The sequence below is a fragment of the Megalobrama amblycephala genome, unplaced genomic scaffold, assembly GCF_018812025.1.
Source record: "Megalobrama amblycephala isolate DHTTF-2021 unplaced genomic scaffold, ASM1881202v1 scaffold199, whole genome shotgun sequence".
NCBI classification, from domain to species: domain Eukaryota; kingdom Metazoa; phylum Chordata; class Actinopteri; order Cypriniformes; family Xenocyprididae; genus Megalobrama; species Megalobrama amblycephala.
The window spans coordinates 712,631-730,717 of record NW_025953336.1 but is presented as its reverse complement, the minus strand read 5'-3'; the positions used below and the strand labels follow the sequence as shown (position 1 = coordinate 730,717).

Here is an 18,087-nt window from a genome sequence, read left to right as displayed (position 1 = left end):
CTGCATTAAACAGGGAGGAGCTATGTTTTGCACTAAAGACATTAAGGAATCAATCACTGTATGTCCCACATTAATTCAGTTTTTTTTTTTTTTTTTTTAATTATTATGAGTGTGTTGTATGTCGCAAAGTGAGAGAACACTCCCACTTTCTACACCTTTTTTAAAGGCTTGAATGACCACCACTAAATTAAAAGGAAACAAGATATTATTTTCTATTTCATTCTGCAAATGTTGTAACTTTATAGTTTTGAATGCAATAATATGTCCTGTGCACTCAATTTTGCATTCTTGAGGCAAATGATTATAAAGGAGTTTTGTAGCTGTATGGTTATCATATTTTAATTTGTTTTACATTCATTCAAATATGAGTCTCGTATATTCAGATTCAGACTTAGAAGTTTAAAAAAAAAATCATTCACTACATTAATCAAAAGGTATAAAATACAAAAATATATCAAGCAAGACACTGTAATTTAGCACAGAATTGATATATAAATTGATGCATAAAAACTTAAATAGTAGGAAAAAAACTCATTTTATGTTACTAAGGAAATATTACAACATTAAATATTCAAAATGAGATATTTTAAAAATATATTCAGTAGAATAATATAGATTAGTTTTCTTTAATACCACATAGGTTTATCATATTCTAATCATCTGATGAAAATATCTGACAATGAGTTAAGGGTTAAATCAAAGTTATTGATACATTAAAAACAAAGACATACAGAAACAAAGCTAAGCACTACTTGATCAGTATAATTAACTGTAACCAGACTGTCGTACAGGCACTAAATAGGACCTGTGTAATGACACAGTATTAGTGTTTGTATAGTGCACTCATGTTCTACATTGAAGTAATCTGATCAGTCAAAACATAAGGGATCTGGTGGGAATCAGAGGTATTCATGAGTTTTTATCGTGAGTTTGTCATTACTGCCAAAAGTTTCCAGCTGTAGAGAACAGCACTACATGCTTGTGTGTTCAGAGCTTGCTCCATTGATGGTAGAAAAGTGCTCTTGGGTCAGACTGGATTCCATATCTTGGACTGCAAGAGGTTTCTGTGGCGCTTTAAACAGAAAACAAAAGAAACCTGGATGTAAGCGCAGAGACAGGTATTGATATGGCACGACAAACAGTGGGGCTATGTTTATATACATTAGAATATTAGTATACAGAACACAGCCATATTCTGAAAAAGCCACATCCATCATTCAGGCATATTGCGCCTTTCTAAAAGGGGTTTTACTCTGAACTAGTTCAGATACACTGAAAACTATAATAATCTTTCAATGACTTTCATCCAGCATTTATCATCATATTTAGGTAATTTTGCTAGGCAACACCTAACCATATATAACGCATCTTGATTATTTGCTTATTCTGAAAATGAGCATCAAATTTTTCCAGGGGTGGCAAACTCCGGTCCTGGAGAGCCACAGTCCTGCAGAATTCAGCTCCAACCCTGATAAAAACTCACCTGCCTGTAGCTTTCTAGTAACCCTTCAGACCTTGATTAGCTTGTTCAGGTATGTTTGATTAGGGTTGGAGCTCTGCAGGACTGTGGCTCTTGAGGACCGACGTTCATTACATTTGACCGACCCCTGTTTTAGACTGTTGGAGAAGACAGGATTGATATGTTCTATCCTAACAATTATTGCTATTAAGCATTTTGCATTAGTTGCAGTAGTTTGTGAAACAGACACAGTCTTTATGCTAAAATAGCTAGGTGATATGCATTATTAATTTGAGCAACTTAAGCAGCTAGCAGACAGTTGGTTATACCAGTCTGTTTGGTCCCTGTTAGTCATACACTAACACTAAGAAGATGAAGATTCCTTTCGTTTTAAATGTTTCCTTTGTTTGCCTAAAGGCTGCCATGTCACCGCCTTCAAAAACTCTCCATCCAAGTCCTTTCAGAAACATGTTTTAGGAATAATCTTGTCAAATAAACACAATGTAGAAATCTTTCTTTTCTAGTATAATTTCGACTTTAAAAAGAGCTTTGTAACTATTAAACAATAATTTCAATGCATTCAAGGTAGTTGTATGCTAGCATGTCGGATGGAGCATCACTGACTAGCTTAAACCACCATGATGGCACAGCGTGCATTCAATAATACAATGCAACAATAATAAAACATTGCATTGACATAAAATTTTTTAATTTACTTTTGATACTTAAATACTTTTAAAAGCAAGTACTTATGTACTTATACTTAAGTAAAAATCTGTCTTTACAACTTGTAACAGTAGTATTTCACCAGTAGTACCAGTCATCTATACTTTCAGTCCACATCTGCTCTTTAGCAGGTCAGGTCTTCCAAACATTAAAACTTGTTATCATAAATGTATCTATATTTACATAGATCTTTGAGTGTAGAAAGAACAAAATGCATGTTGTTGCCCCTTAACCTGCAATGTACCGCCGGTGAGCAATTGTTTTTTTATATGAATTTTTCAATTCATCTTCATATACTGTTTCTGAAGTGAACCTTAAGATTGGACCTCGGATATCTGTTTTCCAATCAATACATTATAGAGGGGAAAAAGCATAAAAAAGCCAACATTTGGAATCTTGTTTGTAATCATTTTAATCAGGTAAACCAGGGGTTCTCAACTCTGGCCCTTGAGGTCAAATTTCCTGCAAAGTTTAGCTCCAACCATAATGAAACACATCTGAAAAAGCTAATCAAGGTCTAATCAAGGCAGATAAGTGAGGTTAATCAAGGTGGGAACTAAACACTGTGTGAAAGTGGACCTCGAGGGCCAGAGTTGAGAACCCCTGCAGTAAACTCTGGGAAAATCCAGCTCACACTACAGGACTGTTAGACTACCTGAATTGCTGTGGTGCTCACGCTTGCACAACATGGTTTCTTATCTGTTGCTGTCTTGTCATAGCAGTGTGCAGACTACACAACACTAATGAGGTGCACAAACTACAAGACATTTGGTCAAGAGGCAGTTCCAACCAAGAGCGAAAAAAAAAAAAAACATTTCCTCTCATAAATTCAAGCAAGAAATTCATGCAAGTGATTTTTCCGTTTATACTATCTGTACTGTGTTTGGTTGGATTAGTTCCACCTTGTCCTTGCATTGCACACACTAAAAGATCATGTGGTGATAATATCAAACAGGTAGCATCTGGGACTGTGTCTGTCTGGGATGGCAAAATCCATCCAAAAGTTGTGTATTGTGAGCTTGCCTTAAGCGAATGCATTCAAACTGTCCAAATGAAAGGAAATTAGGACTTTGTAGTCTAGGACTTTGTGGTCTAACAATATTCAAATTATTTAAGAAAATGAGTAATTAAAACAATCTGATATAATATTTAAAAGCTATCATTTAGGCCTAAACCATAAATTATCAGACTAGTGTTTTTGTCTATCATTTTTTAGCAACAATCACAGAACATGAATTTTACAACTTTTAACTGCAACATGCAGGAGTCCCACAAATGGGTCCAGTGCTCTTGTACTCACAGGTATGGGTAGACAGAGAGGATCTAGTCAGAAAGTTGCTCTGACTGAGCAGAGATGATGTGAGACCAGTCAGCTGGAGACTCCGACAGGTAGCATCCAACTTCTCATCCTACAATTTACAGCAAGAGATCAGTCTAAGCGATTGAAGAGTTAAGTCTAAGATTTAAAGCTGTAAAGTCACCATCTCTGTTTGAAACCTGCAATTGCAGTTATATGCGGAATTATTATCATTACGTGCGTTGTGCATCGGCATGGCTCGTCAGTGCAGATGAATCTAATGTTTGGTGTCAGTCGGTGTCATCGGTGTGGATACTGTACTTCGGAAACACAGATTCTACGTCTTGGAAGTATGACCAAAATAAGAATTTTCACTGGAAAATGTTATCTGAACAAGTAACATGTCTGCCACTTTTGTTCTGACGAACTGAGGAAAAAAGCATTAGGCCTACAATAAACCGTGCTGCCAATCGTGATTAAATCTAACGATCGCTTAGCTTGGATCATGTCAAACTGTGCAAATTATTAGTATTGTTATACTTTGTTCTCAAATTGTTAATGTTAACAACATCAGCATTGCATGAATATGTGTATTTAGTGTGTATTAGCGTTACCTGTAGATTTCAATTTCTGTAGATTTCAATTTCACTCCGCAGTCTGACATCTTTTGCTTTTGACTATGGGTGAATCTCCAGTTGTCACTGATGATTGTCATTTCGATCTTTCTGGATTACCATAAATATGATAAGTTTAATTATTTCAGCTGCTGTGAGAAAAGGCTATAAATGATCTGCTACAAGCAGCATCCTCATATGATGTGACGTAATGACGCAAAGACAAACGGCTACATACTTGAATTTTCCACGGAAACCCACCAGTACCGCTCTTATTATAAAACATTATTACAAGCTTACCGTTGTGAATCGAGCTAAGGTAAGGAGATAGTTTTGAACACAGGCTGGTTATGTACTTGCTCAAAAATTGATTTTGGATCATTTTTAACCAAAAAAAGTTACGGGCTGCAGCTTTAAGATCCAATCTTAAACAGTAGGAAAAGTGACTTGGACTGTTCCCTCTAATTTTGTTGTTGCTGAGTGGATCAATTTCTAATGAGTAAACCATTCTTTATAGAGAAATTCTATAAAAATTAATAACCATAAATTATTTTGTCCTATAATGACAAAGCTCAATTAACTGGCAATATTGTGACAATAGTCAAGTCACCTTTATTTATATAGTACTTTATACAATATATTGATTCAAAGCAGCTTTACAGTAATACTCAAGATAATTAATGATCAATGATGCAAACAGAATTCAATTCTGCTGTAGCTCTAAAAGACATTGTTCAGTAGAAGTCATTTCAGTGTTTATTCAGTTCTATAACTGTGTAAAGTTAGTGACGTATGGCGGGGTGTCCAAACTTTTTTAAAAGGGGGCCAGATTCGATGTTGTGGACATAGCTGGGGGCCGGTTCCTTTTTTATATATATATATATATATATATATATATATATATATATATATATATATATATATATATATATATACAGGTTTTGTTTCTTGACAAAAACCAAAGATTTGACAAAAGCTTCGCTGACAGTAGAGTAGCTTGAGATAGGACACAGATGTAAATTTAATGCACAAACAATATCTGTAAAACTTTTAACAACCTCGTTTTTTAAAGGGTCATGAAACCCCAAAACACTTTTTTTGAGATGTTAACAGATATGTATAGGCTGCACATCATTGAAAACACTAAAGGTACTCATTAATGTTATTCATAAGTGAAATATAGTTATTTTTGCTTTTTTCAGAGCGATTTCTGTCTTCCGGTTTGAAAAGCTGAGTCGGAGCAACGTCACAAAATCTGACGTAATCGTGTACTTTCGGCCCAAGTATGGGCATGGTCGAATATGCTGACGTAGACCGTTTCGAGCGATTCTCGATATATATTCATGACATAAAGCTCATTTAATCCAATCACTGCGCTGTAGTATGCATAAGATTATAATTGCGGTATTATGCATGAGGAAGTATCACTTCTCTCGCCTCGGTCTATTGTCATTCAGAGACATATCGTTGGTGTTCGTTTCCTCAGTGCTACAACACAATGTGTTTTCCTGAGACATGACCAGAGCAGAGGTTTGTGTGCATGTGGATTGTTTTGCTGTAATCTACCAGCACAAATGGAAAATATGTTCGCGTGAGATCGCATTACAGCAGAGAATTCAAATGTCACAAAAGTGCGGCTCATTGACCTCTGCCTGCTCTAGCTGCATTCAAACACGCGAGCCGTAGGCTATGTTTCCCTCAGCACAGCAGTACATGAGTGTTGTTTGTATTTTGCCCACGATGCAGTCAGAGCTGGAGTTTGAATACGAACACATGAAAAATATGACTGTTATGATATACACGCGGAGCGCGCATATGATCAGTTTCAGCGCAGAGCTCCACTTTGTGTTTAGCAACACTAGCCACGAGGCACATAGCTCATACAGAATAAAGTATCTGTGTTTAAAGTTTTTATTTCACACATTCTCCTGCACCAAACATTAACCAGCACGGTATAGTTATGCACCCATATTTCATCAAGTCTTCTTCAAATGAATTATATGTGCAAACTGGACACTGATACAGTGGTGTAACCTATCTGAACGCGACGACATGCTTATTTTAATAGACAAAAGACTGATTTTGAGAATGCAGTGCTCGTAAACGTAATCAAAGTAGCCTATTATTAGCCCTATTAAATACAAACCCGATTCCCAAAAAGTTGGTACACTGTACAAATTGTGAATAAAAAAGGAATGCAATAATTTACAAATATCATAAACTTATATTTTATTCACAATAGAATATAGATAACATATCAAATGTTGAAAGTGAGACATTTTGAAATGTCATGCCAAATATTGGCTCATTTTGGATTTCAGGAGAGCTACACATTCCAAAAAAGTTGGGACAGGTCGGAAAAGTTAAATGTACATATAAGGAACATCTGGAGGACCAATTTGCAACTTATTAGGTCAATTGGCAACATGATTGGGTATAAAAAGAGCCTCTCAGAGTGGCAGCGTCTCTCAGAAGTCAAGAGAGGCAGAGGATCACTAATTCCCCCAATGCTGCAGCGAAAAATAGTGGAGCAATATCAGAAAGGAGTTTCTCAGAGAAAAATTGCAAAGAGTTTGAAGTTATCATCATCAACAGTGCATAATATCATCCAAAGATTCAGAGAATCTCTGTGCGTAAGGGTCAAGGCCAGAAAACCATACTGGATGCCTGTGATCTTCGGGCCCTTAGATGGCACTGCATCATATACAGGAATGCTACTGTAATGGAAATCACAACATGGGCTCAGGAAAACTTCCAGAAAACATTGTTGGTGAACACAATCCACCGTGCCATTCGCCGTTGCCAGCTAAAATTCTATAGGTCAAAAAAGAAGCCATATCTAAACATGATCCAGAAGCTCAGGCATTTTCTCTGGGCCAAGGCTCATTTAAAATGGACTGTGGCAAAGTGGAAAAATGTTCTGTGGTCAGAGGAATCAAAATTTGAAGTTCTTTTTGGAAAACTGGGACGGCATGACATCCGGACTAAAGAGGACAAGGACAACCCAAGTTGTTATCAGCGCTCAGTTCAGAAGCCTGCATCTCTGATGGTATGGGGTTGCATGAGTGCATGTGGCATGGGCAGCTTACACATCTGAAAAGGCACCATCAATGCTGAAAGGTATATCCAAGTTCTAGAACAACATATGCTCCCATCCAGACGTCGTTTCTTTCAGGGAAGACCTTGCATTTTCCAACATGACAATGCCAGGCCACATACTGCATCAATTACAACATCATGGCTGCGTAGAAGAAGCATCCGGGTACTGAAATGGCCAGCCTGCAGTCCAGATCTTTCACCCATAGAAAACATTTGGCGCATCATAAAGAGGAAGATGCGACAATGAAGACCTAAGACAGTTGAGCAACTAGAAGCCTGTATTAGACAAGAATGGGATAACATTCCTATTCCTAAACTTGAGCAACTTGTCTCCTCAGTCCCCAGACGTTTGCAGACTGTTATAAAAAGAAGAGGGGATGCCACACAGTGGTAAACATGGCCTTGTCCCAACTTTTTTGAGATGTGTTGATGCCATGAAATTTAAAATCAACTTATTTTTCCCTTAAAATGATGCATTTTCTCAGTTTAAACATTTGATATGTCATCTATGTTGTATTCTGAATAAAATATTGAAATTTGAAACTTCCACATCATTGCATTCTGTTTTTATTCACAATTTGTACAGTGTCCCAACATTTTTGGAATCGGGTTTGTATTTTTTCGCATTTCTCCCTTGTGCTTGGGAGTTTGTTATCATTTTCTCCGTGCTCATATATTAATATTCATTATTCTGTATAATGAGAGTGTTCTATGTCTGTGCTTCATTGGTTGTTCTCTCCCCTCTTCTCCCCCTCTACACTCCCACTTTTCCAGAGCTTTACACGCCCATTTTAACAGACTTTTTTGAGCTTTGAGGTGTGAACGACCAGGGTAAAATGGGGGTTTCATGACCCTTTAAAGCATGAAATTTAAATATTATTACTGAATCGGAACACTATTCTTATTTAAATTAACAAGTACTCTATTTAGATCACTGCAGGTAAAACCACACATGGCACCTCACTACATGGTAAAAAGTAAAATTATTGTTTCTATATCTAGAATGGATTTATGGTATTTAGTCTATAAATACATTTAATATAAATACAAACTGCAAATTTATGAAAAAAAAATTGTCTGTAATATGGCCTCTGGTGTGGAGGAACTTGACTGGCCTGCACGAGTCCTGACCTCAACCCGATAGAACACCTTTGGGATGAATTAGAGCGGAGACTGCGAGCCAGGCCTTCTCACCAACATCAGTGCCTGACCTCACAAATGCGCTTCTAGAAGAATGGTCAAAAATTCCCATAAACACACTCCTAAACCTTGTGGAAAGCCTTCCCAGAAGAGCTGAGACTGTTATAGCTGCAAAGGGTGGGTCAACTCCATATTAAACCCTATGGATTAAGAATGGGATGTCATTATAGTTCATGTGCACGTAAAGGCAGGTGTCCCAAAACCTTTGGTAATATAGTGTACCACGGTTACAGTTAGTTACCATAGTAAATCCATGATAAAAGTTGGTGAATTGTTGGTTGAAAAGTATTCTAACTGGATGTTTCTCCTGATTTGCACATTAGTGTTGTTGATTAATTCAGCACTGATTCAGCTGGCTTTAAACAAAATTAATGAGAGATTTGCAGCTTGTACCGGATACCTCTACGCCAAACTCAAACACTTCTCACTGGCTGTTTAGTGATCGTGTGATCGAGACACTCAACAAGTAAACACATTTGTGAGCCGCACGCTGCGCAGTGCACACAAGCGCTGTTTTGTTCCGCTTTTGGCACGTTAATATTTCCCTGGCCTAAAATCTAGTACTGCCACCTTGTGCCGACATTGTGAAACTGCACGATTTATAAATTATGCATGGCAGGCCACATATAATATATTTTAATAGACAAGCTGCGGGCAGTTTGAAATTCATCCCCGGGCCGCATTTGGCCCGCGGGCCATACTTTGGACACACCTGACGTATGGAATGAGTTCAATTCAGCTATAAAGCAGCTCCGGAGAAAACAGTGATGTTATCATCCAGCACAGCTCAGTTCTCATCCAATATTGTCAATGCATTCAGTCAATAATATTGCAGAATATCAAGTGTGCCCAACTAAGCAAGCCAAAGGCGACAATGGCAAGGAACTCAAACTCTATCAGGTAACAAAAACTTGGGAGAAACCAGGCTCAGTCGGGGGACCAGTCCTCCTCTGGCCAAACAACAAAAACACTCTAGCTTGTGTGATACTGCTTAAATTTATATATAGACAATATTTAAGCTAACTGGTACCATGGTAATAGCTCATTTATACTGGTAATTTATTAAAGGGATAGTTCACCCAAAAATGAAAATTATCCCATGATTTACTCATCCTCAAGCCATCCTAGGTGTATATGACTATCTTCTTTCAGAAAATCACAATCTGAGATATATTTAAATATATCCTTAGTCCTCCAAGGTTTATAATGGTTGTGAATGGGGGGCAGCGTTTTGAAGCCAAAAATAATGCTCCCTCTGAACGAACTCCAATCTGATAGTTCTCAGAAAATGAACTGTAACTTAGTGAATACTAATGACAAAAAAATTAAACTTATGTCTAAAGAAACATTGAAATGTCAGGTTTTAAATTGTGCAAGTCAAATCGAAAACAAACATTTTGTGTTTATGTAATCTGTATGAAAAGAGAACAATGTCAGAAGTCAGTGATTCAGCTCATTATCCGCTAATGCGGCCACGCCCACAGAAAGAGCGCTATTCAGAGGCAAATTCAGAAGCAATACATGCATTCATCGTCTCAATCGTGTATTTATTATCTTGAAAAGTGTTTATTTGGATGTTAAAGCCATGGTTAGCGAGCTTTAGAAGACATGCAGTTAGTTCCTGGTTCTTCTTCTTCTTTATATGAATTTGTGGCCCTTAGGTGCACAGAGAGCGCCTTCCGGCTGCAAGTATGAATTAAAAACACAGTATCCAGCACTCATAGTGATATTATATAGAATAAATATTGAATAAATATTACTCCTCTGTATAGAAATTTGACATAAACATATAAGAATCCATCAATATTTCTCCAAATGTGCATTCTTTTAAGCTAAAAGCCTATATGAAATGCCATAGAGGTAACATAATTGTTCAGACACTTTGCATCACAGAAATACATTTTATTTTAAAGAATATAATAGAATACCATTATTTTAAATTGTAATAATATTTCACAGTATTGCTGTTTATGATGAGCTGAGACATTATTACAGAGGGTTTTTTCACACCCTACCTGACTGAAAGGCCTCATTAATATGCAAGTCATTTCAGGTCATTATTATGTGATTCTTTTGTCTTCTCAGGTGTAAATGGCCCATTATTCATGCAGATTCACGCCTCCACGCATACTGTGTTTCTTGACAAAAAGTGACTTACAAAAACTAAATCAATATATTGTTTTATATGAAGGAGTAGGCAGCATAATTTTTACATAATTCTGAAGCAAAAACTCTAGTCTACAACCTCCAATACCCAGAAGTCTTATGAACACAGATTTAATATACTTTTTTGGCCTTATTTCAGTGACTTAAGTTTTTTTGTTTTTTCAATAACCACGCATAAACGTTATTCCTTCAAAAACACAAACATGTACATACATGTTCCTCACATATTATGGTAGCCTAGTTTGTGTTGAATACAGTGTAATGACACTTATGTCATTAATGTGTTCATGAACAAATGAAAAAAGCACAAATGTCAGGGCATGTCAAAACTTCTCCAGGCCCCAAATCAGCCTCAGACTCCAGAGGGTTAAATTATCACTATTAAATGGATCAATGATCATCTTCGTCGTTCATCTCATCATCAATCTCCAACTCATCCTCTTCTCCCTCATCATCATCACTGACAACACCAGCAGCAAACAGGACGATGAGAGATGGTGGCATAATTGGTTCACAAGACCAGACAGGCTCCAAAATCCCTTCGTCTCTTCTCCCACCGCTGACCTCGTCATAAGGTTTACTCCACCAGAAGGTAGGCTCAACTCCACCAGAAGGTAGGCTCAACAAACTTGTAACAGGCCACTCTATTGTTCACCTGCTGAAAGTGGGGGAAAAGTGAGTCTTGGCAGGGGGGCAGGCGAGAAAAATCGACTCTTAACTTAATGCTGAGGGTCTCTTCTTCTCCCACAATCTTCTTGAGCATCTTGCTCCTGACCTGGTTGACTGATGTCTCACGTGCTTGACTGTACATCATGCACGTGAAGACTTCCAGCTCCCCTTGCCTTTGAAGTCTCTGGTACAGTCCTCACCACTAACTACATAGTAGCCAAGCAGGATGCTGCAGTACAGTTGTCCAAGAGAGGTGGCCAGCTCCGTGACATTGGCCAGTTGACAGTGGCTGCCCATGCCATTGTCAAGGAAGATGAAGAGGTTGATTGTGTCAGCATGATGCAGAAGGATGAAGATGATGTCGGTGTCCTGGGCCCTCACTACAGCCAACTTGAAGCCCAGCTTGATGGTATGATGCAGGTAGAGCATGTCCTGCTGTCAGAATATGAAAAAGTGGGTTCATTTCTCTTTGTATGTTGTGTGGTTCATGAGTTATAATTTTTTTTGCCATTTGCGATGACATCGCTTCAAGATGGCTGCTAAACGAACCCTATGGGACAATAATTGACCTTGGCAACATCAAAAATTCTTAACTAGACACCATTAGGGTCCCAAAAAAATCAAGATTCAAAAAAATGCCAAAGGGGTACAATGGGAACCTATTTCTCCTGCTAGACTAATCCTTTGACCTGACGCAACGTAATGATAAACGTGGAGGCGCAGAGGATAGAGCAAAACAAATCACCAGTTACGGATTATAAGTCTAAAATGATAATTTTTAAAAATAAATGTCGGAGGATTTCGATATAAGAGAGGAGGAGCTAAAATTTGTTGCACAGCCCTATTTGTTTGAACCGCAAGAGGCGTCTAAGCTTAAAGGGTTAGTTTATTACTTACCCTCATGCCGTTCCACACCCATAAGACCTTCGTTAATCTTCGGAACACAAATTAAGATATTTTAGTTGAAATCCGATTAGGGCTGTGACGGTGGCAAATTTTTACTACCGCGGTGGTAAATCACCAACAACCGGCAGTGTTGTGGTGGTGGGGTCCGAAGGGGGGGCCGGGTTTGTTTACACACACACACACATATATATATATATTGTGTTAGACTTGCTTTTCGCCATCATTTTGATGGACAGGATCGTAAAAAAAAATCCATCATAATCAATATTACCTGTCATTTTAATTTTTATATTTTAATGATAAGACATTTTATTCACGAACTTACAGGATAAGCAAATAGGCATAGGCTTGCATTTATTTATACTATGAAAAGAAAGTTGATCAAAGACAAGCTGCGTCACTTTCAGTTTTCATCTTGAACTCTTGTCACGGATTGTGAGTGAATGCAATCATCCTTTCCTCTTTACTACTGTACAGAACGAAATAAACATGAATGAAAATAAAAAAATATGTAAAGATACAGTAGCTTACCGAAATCTGTATTCACGTCAGTCAGTCAATGTTGCCAACAATGTCACCTAACATTATACCTCAGAAAAGCCATTCGTTGACCATAAACTTATAGTCAGCAAGAAAAATAAAAAAACTTAAGTAAACATGCATAAGTAACTTAATCATCATACAATTTACTTAAACTGGGTGCTCGTCTGTGTGTAATCAAGCGCATCATTTTCATTTTATTCTGGAGACTGAACTCGCGCTCTGCTGCCACACTGGAGTGCACTCACCACCTACTGGACAGGGGTGGGAATTACAATAAGCTTACATAAAAACTACATAATCTGTCACAATGACGGACGGGCTGCAGATTTTTTCCGTCACTGCTAAACAAATTCCATCAAAGACGGAAAATTTTCAGTTAACGCGATCTCTGAGATATATAAATTTATTTATAAATATAAAATTTATTTATAAAATTTATTTATAATTTATAAATATACAGCTTTCCTGTAGCTCAATGGTTAGAGCATGGCACTAGCAATGGCAAGGTCATGGGTTCGATCCCAGGGATTGCACATACTCGGATACAAATGTATAGCATAATGCAATGTAAGTCGCTTTGGATAAAAGCGTCTGCCAAATGCATAAATGTAAATGTAAAATATAAATATATATTATATATGACGTCACACTACTGCCGGTGACACTCCACGACCGCGGTGGCAACTTCACCACCGCGGTGGCGCGGTTGTCATGCCTACCGTCACAGCCCTAAATCCGATGGCTCCGTGAGGCCTGCATAGGGAGCAATGACACTTCCTCGCTCAAGATCCATAAAGGTACTAAAAACATATTTAAATCAGTTCATGTGAGTACAGTAGTTCAATATTAATATTATAAAGCGTTGAGAATATTTTTGGAGTGCCAAAAAAAACCAAAATAACGACTTATTTAGCGATGGCCGTTCAAAACACTGCTTCAGGAAGCATTGGAGCACAAATTAATCAGTTTATCGAATCTGCTGTTCGGAGCGCCAAAGTCACGTGAATTCAGCCATTGGCAGTTTGACACGCAATCTGAATCATGATTCGATACAATGATTAATTTGTGCTCCGAATCTTCCTGAAGCATTGTTTTGAAATCGGCCATCACTAAATAAGTCGTTATTCTGTTTTTGTTTTTTGGCGCACCAAAAATATTCTCGTCGCTTTATAATATTAATATTGAACCACTGTACTCACATGAACTGATTTAAATATGTTTTTAGTACCTTTATGGATCTTGAGAGAGGAAGTGTCATTGCTCCCTATGGAGGCCTCGGATTTCAACTAAAATATCTTAATTTGTTTCAAAGATTAAAGAAGGTTTTTACGGGTGTGGAACGGCATGAGGGTAAGTAATGAATGACAGAATTTTCATTTTTGGGTGAACTAACCCTTTAAAATACTCCTACATCCTGCATCATAAATTGCTTCAAAGGATTGCTCATTTGGTGCAAGTCGACTTGCGCATTTCTATGCACGGTCGTCCGCCGGAAGCTAGTTATTTGAATTTATGAAGTTTTAAATATGGATATTTTTCTTACAAAATGCATTGCTTTGCTTCAGATAATGTTTATTAACCCACTGAAGTCGTATGGATTACTTTTATTATAGATGGATGCATTATTTTTGGCTTCAAAACATGGCCCCCTATTCACAACTATTATAAACCTTGAAGGACTAAGGATATTTTTAAATATATCTCCAATTGTTTTCGTCTGAAAGAAGATAGTCATATACACCTAGGATGGCTTGAGGTGGAGTAAATCATGGGATAATGTTCATTTTTGGGTGAACTATCCCTTTAAGTCCATGGCATGAGCACTGTGTTTCCATACCCTGTATTCCTGAATCCTCCTCTTGGATTCCTCAAGCTGATGCTGGAGGTCCCCAACTATCTCCTTATATTTGGCATAACGTTGTTCCATCATTTCTCTCTGCCTCTGTGACTCCTGAAACCACATAAGCCAACCAAGATATCTGCCTCAGAGGAAAGTCAAATCTTGACCAAATCATCACCTATGATCCAACCTCAAAATCCTTGAAGTTTTCCAGCAGACTGAGTTTCTCAGGAACTGACTCCAGATGATCCAAGGCCAGCCTTGTACTCTGAAAAAAAAGAATGGTGTTGTTAACCCTAGAAATAATCTGCAGTTTATATTCATTTCATCTTAGTTCTACCCTATTGCTGTGAGTCAACTGAATGAGTGCATCTCCCAGAAGAGGCAAGGGTCAATTCTTGTCACCAGCGTGTTGTTGTGCCAAGCAGTAATGATGGAAATAGATGGAACTGTGAGTAAAGGCTGAAGGTTTTCAGGAGCTAATTAAATGTCCATCAGCCAGCCGTAGCACATAATGATGATTGATGTGGTAGGTGTCAGATAGCTTATTTTTCAAACTGTATAAATACTGCTGAGTCGATACAGGCGTCAATACTTTTAACAAATGATTTGTAGTAATGATTTGTAATTCAGACATTTAACAGAAATCGTTATGCTTTTGCAAATAGTGTACCAAGGTGTGGAACATTTCAGAAATTTGGTTTGTGATAATTTTCAAAAAAAAAGTTTAATAAAAAAAGCAACATTTTGAGCAAAAAGCTGAGAAAATCACACGCTTTTGACAAAGACTACATCTGGATCGGATTCAGAATGATGATCAAAACATAGACAGTAGATTGAGTCCATCAACACCCCCAAAGCTTCTATAGCTCATCCTTGGTCAACGTTTCAATCAGTAACATTAAGCAGTTTTGATTTATATGCTGTTTAATGTTGGTGATTGCGTTTTTTTACATATGCATATGATTACATATGATATCACTTGTTTCTGCATCTTCTTCGGATGCGTTTTGATCAGGAGATTCAGTACTCTTTCAGAAGATGTGTGATAGCGTCCCCTAGCGTATTACAATGAAAACATGGAAAGCCAGAAAATCTCATTAATGGCAGGGAAGTGTTTGCTCATAAAAGACTAGATAGCTCGTCAATGGCAGGGAAAGTGTTAAGCACCCTTTGTAAGTTGTTTTGGATAGGAGTCTATCAAGCTTGGCACATCCTGACTTGAGAATATTTTCCCACTCTTTTTTTGCAAAAATGTTCCAGATCTGTTAAACTGCGAGGGCATCTCTTGTGCATGGCCCTCTTCAGGTCCCCCACAGATTTTCTATATGATTCAGGTCTTGACTCTATCTGGGCAAATGCCCCAATGCCAATTATTTCTAAGGGTCCCCCTTTTCAGTTCTTTCCCTTAGCGCAAAGTGTAAGTTATGATGATCGTGAATATTCAAACCATTCTCTAGGCTTTTTACAGTGCGCTTAACCCTGGGTTATCGTCGTTCTAAACACTACTAGCCAGTTTATGTGCGACACCTGTGGCCAGCCATGTGCTTCGAGGATCGGCCTCTATTCACATCGTTAGGACGCACCAACAACAATTGTGACAAGATCTGTCGACAGCTCAGGCCAACACTATTTCTGAGCTTGATGATTAGTTCAATTTTTACATTTTTATGCTTTTCAGTGGCATTGCATATGTTTTCATTTTTACATTAAATATGCCAAAGTTCTGATATGATTGATCTTTGTTTTAATGAAACAACACAGGAATTCAAAGATGGAATTCAAACTCCTTTTACAGCATCTTAGAAAGAAAAACCACAGACATTTAAAGGACAAAAACATCCGTCTGGAACATCTGTATAAGCCATCAATTAAAAACAGTGCAAGTGGAAAATGACAGATTTATTAAAACACTATGGGGGCGTTCCTTACCATTTCAAGATCTACAACTCGGCCCTGAAAAAAAAAAAAAAAAGAGAGAAACAGAAATAATTTTGACTGGACACAGGAAGTTTCGTTTCAGAGATTCCTAGCAATTTTTATTCCACCAGTCAAAAGCAGCATCTGGGAAAATCTTAGGCCAAGTGTAATTACTGACGCTGTGTCCTATTTTCTGGCAGTATGCTGCTGGTTTCTTCTGAGTCCCATTCAGGGGACTGATTCATAATGGACGTAGGATAGCAGGTGCATCTGTAGCACTGTAGATGTTCCAGATCCCAGTGGGTTTGGTTTGAAAGCATGCAGACAACCAAGGGTAAGATGATGTTATTACATGGCTGCCACATGCAGGACAACTGACGTGCATGCAGGATTACATAAAGGTTAAGATTGTAACCACTACATTTACATTCATTTGGCAGACGCTTTTATCCAAAGCTACTTACAAGTGAGGAATACAACAAGTGAGTCATCATGACGAGGCAAATAGACACAAGAAGTGCTCACAATACAAGTTTTAGGCAGTGCTCAGAGTATCATAAACTACAATAGAGAGGGAATAAAAACTAACTACACTAACTACAGAGGACAAAGTGTGTGTGTGTGTGTGTGTGTGTGTGTGTGTGTGTGTGTGTGTGTGTGTGTGTGTACTTGTCTACCTATCTAACAGGGGACATTGGTGTCGTAACACATTCACGAACAGGGGACCACCGAGCAAAGAGGGGACATTTTTCAGGTCCCCACTTGGTCATGCTTTAAATCATGTTAAAATCAAGTAAAAAACACTCTGGTGAATTTTTTTTTTCATTTTTTACCAAGTGGGGACCTACAGGTGTGTGTGTGTTTAAGCCCATACTCAGCAGCACCCCTGTAGGCTGGAGCAGGAACTGCAGTGGCCCATAAACACACGTCATTCACACTCCTTCTATTTGAATGGCTTGCTGTCCTAGAGAGGGTCTGAGACTGTAAGCTGCCGTTTAACAGGCTGCTTAAGGAACTGATTCTTGAGATACAGAACAAAACATTGTTTAGAAGGTAGTTGTTATTATTTAATACATTACTTTTTTATTTGCTGTATACTGTGTTTACTGACATTATATACTTTATTATTGATTCTATTATATACTACAAAAAATCTATCAAAAAATATCAGGTGAAGATTCAAAATTTTATATCAGCTGATTTAATCAACTTATGCGAACTGAATGTCTTTTTTTACACAGGCACTTTAGTTGAACCAACTGAAGATTTTTAATAAAACAGTCAACCTAAAATTTTGAACTTTGACCTTGACTTAGAAGTCTTTTAAGTGTGTTTTAAGTGTCTGGGTTTGTATGGATAGCATTATTATTATATATTATATTTAGTTATATGGAGTACAACAGTAAACAGTAAGTATGAACAGTATGAAATATTGATAATTGCACTTTACCATCTAACAGGGGACCAGTGTCCTTTTGTGTAGTGAAATCACTACTGCACATGCAAATGCTGCTGCTGCTTAACTTTAGCATGAACACTTTTGCTTGTGTGGAGATGGGCATTGAATGATGAATAAAAATAATAACATCTAAATTAACATATTTTGTTCAAGTCAAAAATATTATTTAACATTAATGAACCAAACTAA

The 18,087-nt window shown here is 37.6% G+C and overlaps 1 protein-coding gene across 2 annotated transcripts in view; it reads right to left on the bottom strand.

Annotated features, from left to right (window-relative positions):
* Nucleotides 1–935: 935 nt before the first annotated feature.
* Nucleotides 936–18,087, bottom strand: part of LOC125260920 (centrosomal protein of 128 kDa-like) — a 106,898-nt gene continuing 89,746 nt past the window's right edge. Inside the window, exons 4-8 of one of the 2 annotated variants that reach the window (XM_048179424.1) lie at nt 16,452–16,475; nt 14,710–14,787; nt 14,517–14,630; nt 3,486–3,594; nt 936–1,072 (exon numbers count right to left, since the gene is read on the bottom strand). In XM_048179424.1, coding sequence (XP_048035381.1) covers nt 972–1,072; nt 3,486–3,594; nt 14,517–14,630; nt 14,710–14,787; nt 16,452–16,475 — 426 coding nt within the window. In that variant the 3' untranslated portion in view covers nt 936–971. The remainder of the gene's footprint in view (nt 1,073–3,485; nt 3,595–14,516; nt 14,631–14,709; nt 14,788–16,451; nt 16,476–18,087) is intronic. The other variant, XM_048179425.1, reaches the window with a different exon arrangement.